Raw genomic sequence first — 8,651 nt, forward strand, 5'->3', positions numbered from 1 at the left:
GAGATGCCCATGATGATGATTTCATTCAAGAAGTTAAAAAAAAGCTATTTCCTGTAAAGAATGGTTATTCATTTAAACACAGTTAATGGAAAAATGATTTCATGATTTGAGAAGAAACTCTCAAACTTATCATTATTGCCCTATATTATTATTATTGACAGAGAGGTTGGGCAATTTTGATTTTTGATTTGTCTATTGACATTCCAGAGAGTATAGTCTGAGATTCCATGAGGATGTAGCAGTAATTTTACAAATTTCAGGCACACTGACTTTGGCCCTCAGCTATGACAGCTGCAATGTGGTTAAAAACAAACCAAAAAAAACCTACATGCTGCTAGAAATATGAAGACATCTTTTGACATAGATGCACATTACTGACCCTGAAGCATACAATATTTGTATACATTCAAAACACAAGGCAACAAAGTAAAATACAATATTAAAGTTTATAATTATTAATATAATTATTTATACATTAAGAAAATATTAGCTAATGAAAGATATATTACTGTAAATGATCTATTTCCTTCTAGCAATGGTAATAAAATGTAAACACACCAGATGAAAATGTGTGAAATAATACGCTGAAATTTCATATTAACAGTGCAGTATATATTACATTTGTCCCTTTCACTCCCAAAGGAGAAAAACCACAACACTGATGTAAAGACATGATAAGCTCAAAGTGTGCCCTCCAGTGGATGCTGTGTTAACTGTAGTCACAAGTGCAGCTGTGGTAAGTGCTCTCGCCTGTCCCACACATGTGCCCACATTTCCTACTCTGTCCACAACAGCCAGCTCTACAGTCTGTGAACAGCAGGATGCACTGTAGGTAGCCACTGTAACATTTTTCCCCCCTGCTCCAACAGTTGTGCTGGTATTGAGGGTACCATTCCCTTTTTGGATGGTGATTCTTTCAATGCCAGTCCCATTGATGCCATCAGTGAGGTTAGCGATGAATTCCCACTGGGAGGAAGCACAAAGTGATGAAGACAATGGACAGCTGGCAGATGTACTGACTACCTGGCACTCTGGACGGTTAACATCTGCCACCTGGAGAAACAGAAACAGGAGAGGGAGACAAATAAAGAACAATAATAAGACCTGGGTAATTCATTTAAAAACTATGAATGGTATTTTAACATGAATAGCTGTTATACCAAACTTTGACACATTAGTTCACTTAACTGTAACCACAAAATACCACGAAAAATGAGCATCTGTTGTTCGGCCTCATTTGTTTGCAGTCAATATAATATTATATAATAGATAATGAACCATTATTTATTATAGCTGATTTGCCAATAAACTATGCATTAAGAACTATTACACAGAGTACTGTTTGGCACAAAACTCATCAGGCTTTTTCATTCTTTATCATCTTCTCTTACCTTGGCAGCCACAGAGAACCTGAGGACGGCATAGTTGATGTCGGTGGCAGCTGCATCTTCTGCCTCAATAGTTAGGGTCACGTCTGTTCCTGACACAGCACTGGCTGGTACTGTCAAGGTTACAGTACCATTAGCTTTACCTCCACTGCCTGCTGCTACAGTAACAGTGCTGGGTGAAGTGGAAGCATAGCTGCGGTCATTGTTGGCTCGCATGGTGAATGTCCCAGTTGCATTGTCATTAACAACTCCATTGGTCATTGTGGCGACTGTGAAAGGGATGGAGATAGTGGAGCCTGGTTCTATGTTGGTGTTGTTGGCTTGGGCCTTGAAAAGTGGTAACAAAGGATAAGGGTAAGAAAAGCAGATGGAGAAATGTAAACATTCCTTTTGTATTGTACATGATAATATGTTGATAGATGTTTTGAGCAGCTGAAAGAAGCAGAGCAGATGTAGGTTTTTCAAATAATGATCACTGAAGGATATTGAGCTCACAGTAACAGAGATGCTGGAGGTCTTGATCTGTGTGGAGGCTTGCCTCTGGAAGCTGGTTGGTGTTGACTTGGAGGTGGAGCTATTGTCCTCACCTCTCAGTCGAACAACAAACTCACCTGCTGGGACATCACTGAAATGAACCAGGAAGTGACCACCTCCTAAAGCCTGTGGATGAACAGAGAGAGAAAGACAAATGTTATCACAGATAGTAACATGAGATGATCACAATAGCAAGAGATTGACTACAGTTGACTACTTGCTCATGCTTTGTCTTGAAATTCTTGAGAATGGACAAAGAATCACATATGAAGTTTCATGTTAGCCTATTAAGTATAGAAGTCATGAATACATTTCATCACAGCCTGAAAAATAAACTTCCATAGATATAAAACCTGCTTGAGACAGGTAATCCATCTCTTTTTGCAGGCAAATCTTTGTGAAATGTTTTAAGTCAGTTGGCTGTTGGAAAATGCAGTGAGACCAACAACAACCAATGATTTACTCCAAGACAAGAAATATAAAATATTTCACAACATGTCTTTTTTTGGAAGACTTATATTTGTAATTACTGGTTAGGGATCGTTTAGTTTTTTTTAAACATGCCTGCAATGATCCATTGATCTCTGTTGACCCCGAACTGTCAAACAGTGTCACATCTGTAACTTCTACTGTGTCACTTCCAACAGACACCACGATGCTGGAATTTCCCCCTGAAAGTTTTGGCAAGAGATAAGAATGAAGTGGGGGAGTATCATTTAGACGTGAACAAAATGTACACAACAAAAGAAGACCTAACCTGAAAGAGGGTGCCCCTCCTTCAGAAAGAAGTCCCCACGGGCCCCCTTATTTGCTTCCACAAGATAATAGATGTAGTTCACTGAACTTTGACCTGAGATACACACACAAAACAGATTAATAGGGCTACCATTCACTATGGCAAACGCAGCTGTAGATAAAAAGACAAAAAAAATCTTTTAGTTAAAACATTAAATTAACAACTTCATTTCCACCATACCACTGACCTATGACTTTAACAGAGTAGGGCTTATTGGAGTTAATACTGATTTTCCATGACCCTGTTTGATTGTCGGTGTTGAGGCGTAAACGGCGTAGGTTTCCTGCTGTGGTGAAAGATGCCAGAGGACCACCAGACTCACTGGAACTCTGAGATACACCTGGTGGAGAAGGAAACATTTGAAATGCTATAATATTTAGGATGTCAGTTAGCACTATTTAAAACATTACTATAATTATCAATAACAGATGAGCCTACTGCTAATGAAATTTGTAGTAATCTCAGGTCTTAATTTGAGACATAATAGTGAAGGTTATTATTATAACCTTAGATTTATAGGATCAGAAGGAGCCCTCCACAGGACTGTGTAGGTGAAACTCTCCTGCAATCACATGCATGCAATCACCGACTAAAATTTGCACTTCCTGAGCCAGACTGTTCCTAGAACCTTAGGAACACAGAAAGCGTAGACCAAGATGCTGCTGCGCATCGATCTTTGACACTCACCCCATTGAATAAGGCCTTAGACCATGTGTGGAATACACTTGGGCCACAGTGGGGGTTCTTATCTGCTTGCTGGTGAGATACACTCACAAGGCCAACTAGCTAGCTGCTTCTTGGATAGGGCTGGAAAGGCCATTCTCTCTCCATACTACATGGCAACAGTTATTCAGTGCTCTGAAAGGGGGGCATGTATTCAACATAATATGCTAACACATGTACTAGGCACAAGAGGTACAGTTTTGCCTCCCTGGTATCCCTATGGGATGTAATGCCTCTAGCTGAATAGTTCTCTGAGGAATGGAGACATGCATTACTGGCTGTTGCCTCCTAACTCCCTGTAAGAAATGTTTCATGAGGGGGTGGGTGAAGACCGGTCTTTTGCCAAAGCCCCCATGACAGGAGATGCTGCTGCATATACTTTAACAATGGCATGAGACAGCCCCTTTTCTAGCAATATTGTCAAAAGTTGAGAACCTCTCCCGCTGCACGTTAGGGAGTCCAGACTCCTTTCCTCGTGCTACCTTTGAAATCCCAACCACTTTGGTTTGCAGACAACCCAGCCCACAGCAGCCTGTCCCACTCTGGAGTCCAGTAGAGAGCAGTGCCTGTGATAGATAGAATACCTTTGGAGCTGGTGAGATTAAAGGTGAGAGATGAGGCTCCTGTGATGTAGGCAGTCATGTTCCTTAGTGAGCCATCAACAGTAAATGTGAAACTCTCAGGCTTTCCAGGATTCATCACTACCTGGAAAACTGTCACCTTTAAGAAAAAAAAGAGCAGAAACGACACACTTATTTGCATACACTATCATTTGGATGAATGAGGGTTTTTTCCTCAAAGTCTTACCACAGCGCTAGCTGATGAATCCTCTATAACACTTGTAACCAGGGAGAGGTCTGACTTTGTGACCTCAATGGCCTGACCTCCAGAGGCTCTGGCTAGGTCATGGTAAAGTTTGAAATCTGATTGGCTCATTGAATGCGGAGACAGACCCTGAATGTCACTGCGGCGCCTTCGACTGGAGATGAAATTGGTCAACATGAAATTTACCTGAAAGTGTGAGGATAGAGTCACAAATGTGAATGTAAAGGTCATGTAAGAACTCAAAACATTAATAACAATTTACCATAAAAAATCTGAATAATTTTGTGACTCACGGCTTGTATGAGCCCCTAAGTGTACATACTGTTTTATCATCTCCTTCTTTCTATGGGATGCATGGACAGTTGAAGAGTAAGAACGGTGATGAAATTGGCTCTCACTTACCACAGACCTGGTGCTCTCTATAAGGGCAGTGATGGTGCTTTTTAAATGAGCATCTTTGGCTGGAGCGTCAGTGAAGACAAAGATCTCAGAGGAGGGTGGAGCTGCAGTTAAGGCAAGCTGTTGACCACATACAGGTCAGAAAAAGGAGTTTTTTTAATAGACTTATTATTATTATTATCATCATCATCATCATCATCATCATCATCACTAGACTAATATAAAAGAGAAGTAATTTTGGTTGATTGTGCATCAATTGTTTAGTAATAATATGCCTGATTAACAATTACATTTTATTAGTTTGTAAGTTTAACATCACAAAATTATGATATTGAGTTGTTGCTTGTTCAAACTGAAAATTTGATTATTGCAAAAGAGTTCATCATTTTTGGATCATTATATCATCACCTGTAGTCCAGACAAGCACATCTCTGGGATGTCTTCTCCTCCATTAGCAGACAGCTTGTTGATTTGGTCTTTGAAGATGTCTGCATTGGTTGTCCTAGTCAGGGGTCCAAAACCTGGAAAAAGAATTAAATGGAACGGATTCCAATACAGTTTCCTGCAGCTACTGTGATATTTGGTATACATTTCAAAGTATATACTTTATCTGAAGAAACTGATACATAAATGGAGTCACAGGTAGCATATACACGAGTAAATTCAACTCAAACAGTCCACACTTCTCTGTAAAGAACTACAAATACTATACCTGTGTGTGAGTTACTCACCTGGGTCATTGAAAGGTACCAATATGTAGGCAGAGGGCTCTTGCGGGGTTCCTCTTTTTCTGTCAATGATGTCGAAGGAAACTCTCTTAGCCTCTGCGATATCATCACTCATACTGCCAGTGGTGTCAATGACAAAACACAGCACAGAGGACTGGGAGAGGCCCATCAGTCTGCAGGAGCACAAGCAATAAAAAACATAAGTGTTTCTGCTATTACTTTACATGCCTTTCTTATCTGGATTATTTTGCCAGGTGCCACGCTGTCATTAATCAGTAACCATCATTTAATTTTGTCATCATATTATACATATGACTGCAACTGCTTGTCTAAGGTGAATTTGCGCCATACTGCAGGAAGTTCTTGTCTCCGACAGCTACTCTGATGTCCTCCAGTAGCTCCATAGTGGCTTTTACAGCTATATCAGCTGCTTTGTGGTGGAGTGAGCCATGATCGGCTGAAACATCATCTTTATTGATGCCCCCCACTGGTTCTTGTCTGCTTGTCCGGTCAAATTTACCTCCATGGCTGCATTTACCTTTGAGCAGAGAGATAAACAAGCTCAGATTCTGTACAACCCCACAGCACATTCTTGACATGACAGTGATGTAATTAATTATCAGTGGAGAGCAAGATTAACTGATCATGTGAGGATATGTGACCAATATCAAAGTTGAAGTGCTTTATTAATAATATTGGGTGTCCCCTGCTATAGGCCAACACTTGTCTGGAAAGCTGATTAAATTCTTAATAGACCTGATGATGACTACTGTACCACTTGATTCTCTTTTGAGTGGAACAAATGTACACTTAAAGTTACCTGCAGGTTTTGTTGAGGAGATTAAGCTGAAGTAGCCTGTAGTGAGAAGCCCCTGTTGCTGCAGCACTGGCAGAAGGTTGTTAAAACAATGTCCTCCTGTACAGCTTGTACAGGTTGGAGTTTTTGGGCCTGCAGCAAATTTAGCAATGAGATAAAAATGAACATAATATGAATATTTTTAAAAAACAATATTGTTTTTATATTTTATGGTATGTTTGAAAGAAGTCAGTTTCACAAATGTGTGATATATTACATTTTTCATGCATATTTGTACTTCATGAGCCATTGGAGGGTGGGTATTTGTTAAGTGATAGGTGACAGATAAGGTGACTATGTGCTTTGTGTGATTTCCCACTCAAGATTATACACACATTCTGATTAGGCAAGAGTTTTTGTAGACACGAGTGTACCCTTCAGTGGTAGCCTACCTGCTAGGTTCTTAAAAAGTTGGTCAGGTCTGATCAGAGTGCTGTAAGGTTCAGTGTTCCCCAGCTCCACCCAGTTACTGTGGCTGTAGAAGTCCTTGATATAAGGAATATTACATATTATTAAAACTCTACTATTACTTCTTGTGATCATGCGTCTTACCTCCAGAAATAGCACTACCAAAAAAAAAAAACAAGGGTAAAAAAACACAAAAAACCTCACCTGAAGGGTGTGGAACACTTGTCCAAGAGTCCACCTCCCTGCAGCAAAGTTTCCCAGCTTCACACTGGCCTTCACATAAGACACACCTTAACAGCAGAATGAAATTTCATCCAATTACCTTCTCTGCCTTCATTTTTTAAATATACTTGTTTTTTGCACAGAGAAAAAGCACCATACATCACTGCATTATAATTTACATTAATAATAAAACTCACACCTGCAATTACCCCCCACACTTCTGTAGACCGCTGGCATTTTAAAAGTTCATTACTTTCAACTTCATCATAGTTGTAAATAGGGCACTTTTCAGTTTTACCAAAGCAGCTGTTATGAGCCACATAATATCTAGTCCACCTTCACTACACCTGTCACAAAGCAGATTGTATCCATTTTTTCTTGTGTATATTTTGGACTGCTAACTCATTAAATTCCCTTAAGGACTTACCATTTATTTACTGCAGATTTTGTTATTTCCTACCTCTTCCATACCTAAAACTGTTTGGCCTCTAGTTATACTGTACTTGCTGTGGTTGGTGCATATTCCATATTTTCTATATGTGGTATGGAAACTAATCACATTGTTCAACAACGGACAAAACACTTAAATACTATATTTAAGGGTTTGTATTCAAAACATCTTAAATGTAGGATCCAATAATACAATGTTGTTCTAATGTGTTTGTTGGATTTTGGAGGTCTTATGACCACAATTCATGAAGTCTACCTGCAGTGATGAGATCCCGTCCTCCCTGAAAGGACTCATCGTCGAAATGGTGCTTGTCACTCAGTAGAAAGTCTATGTCCACCTTTGCATTGCTGAAGTACATTTGGGCAATGGAAGTTTGGAAGGTGACAGTGGAGAGGACAGAAGTGGAAGTGCCTATAGAGGAGCAGGCCCTTTGCACTTTGGCAGCTGACAGGCTGTCATCAATCTGGAGACAGAGAAGTGACAAACAGACTGTTTAAAACATAAATGCTCTACTCTTGTGTCCCTGTGGTCCTTCTTCCAAAACTTCTGCACACACAGAAAGTTGACCTTAAGAGGAGGGCAAAAATATCTACCATTAGTGGAATACCTACAGGAATGATCATCATTTATTTATAAGTTGCCAGCATCATGTGCAAGAAACTGACCCTAATTTACTCCTGCAAGACTGTGTTTGCTTCCCTTACTACCTTTTAGTATAACAGAACAAAAGCATAATGAGGAAAAACATGCAAAATATATACTTTATAAATTGAAATCCTTTTTGTGTTTCTGTGTGGTTTTCCAACTCACAACCAGGCTGAAGTCCTTTCCCTTGGAGGCAGCAAGGTCTCGGCAGACCTCTGCTGTCTTTCGGAAGACCGCCCTTTCTGTGATGTGACAGTGAGTGATGGTGTTCCCATCAAGTGAAAAGAGTGGTTGGAAGCCATGAGCAAGGCTTGGAAGGGAGAGGACCACTGCCCCCAATAGCATGACTGTCTGTCTGGCAGTCATGGCAGTGGAAGAGCAGGAGGGCAAAGTAGAAATCTGGGTGGATGCTGTTAAACTCTCCTCTTTCTGCTTGTTCTCAACTCTTACCCCACCAGCTCTCACTTTCTCTAAAGCTATTGCCCATACTGCAAATCAATTGAACACAAGTAGGGGAATTTAGGTAATCTATCTGTCAGTGTGGTCACACAGGGAGATTACTGGCAGTGGACCAGGTGTAACGAGACGACATGAGACAAGTGAAAACACCTGAGGGAAAAAGGGAAAGTGAAAATCAGCACAAAAAGCAGCAAGGGGCAAATGTATATATTTACAA

General features: G+C 40.2%; 1 protein-coding gene across 1 annotated transcript; it reads right to left on the bottom strand.

The window, feature by feature from the left end:
- Positions 1-630: 630 nt before the first annotated feature.
- On the bottom strand, positions 631-8,341 carry LOC128366148 (von Willebrand factor A domain-containing protein 7-like). Its single transcript, XM_053326831.1, has 17 exons — positions 8,141-8,341; positions 7,586-7,793; positions 6,862-6,947; positions 6,642-6,735; positions 6,214-6,342; positions 5,745-5,931; positions 5,397-5,566; positions 5,074-5,186; positions 4,669-4,785; positions 4,249-4,452; positions 4,026-4,161; positions 2,906-3,058; positions 2,680-2,772; positions 2,487-2,593; positions 1,884-2,048; positions 1,392-1,715; positions 631-1,053 (listed from the first exon to the last, which is right to left on the bottom strand). The coding sequence occupies exons 1-17, from the start codon at positions 8,339-8,341 to the stop codon at positions 631-633; spliced, it is 2,910 nt and encodes a 969-aa protein (XP_053182806.1).
- Positions 8,342-8,651: the final 310 nt, after the last annotated feature.

This window comes from Scomber japonicus, chromosome 2, assembly GCF_027409825.1.
Source record: "Scomber japonicus isolate fScoJap1 chromosome 2, fScoJap1.pri, whole genome shotgun sequence".
Classification (NCBI taxonomy): Eukaryota; Metazoa; Chordata; class Actinopteri; order Scombriformes; family Scombridae; genus Scomber; species Scomber japonicus.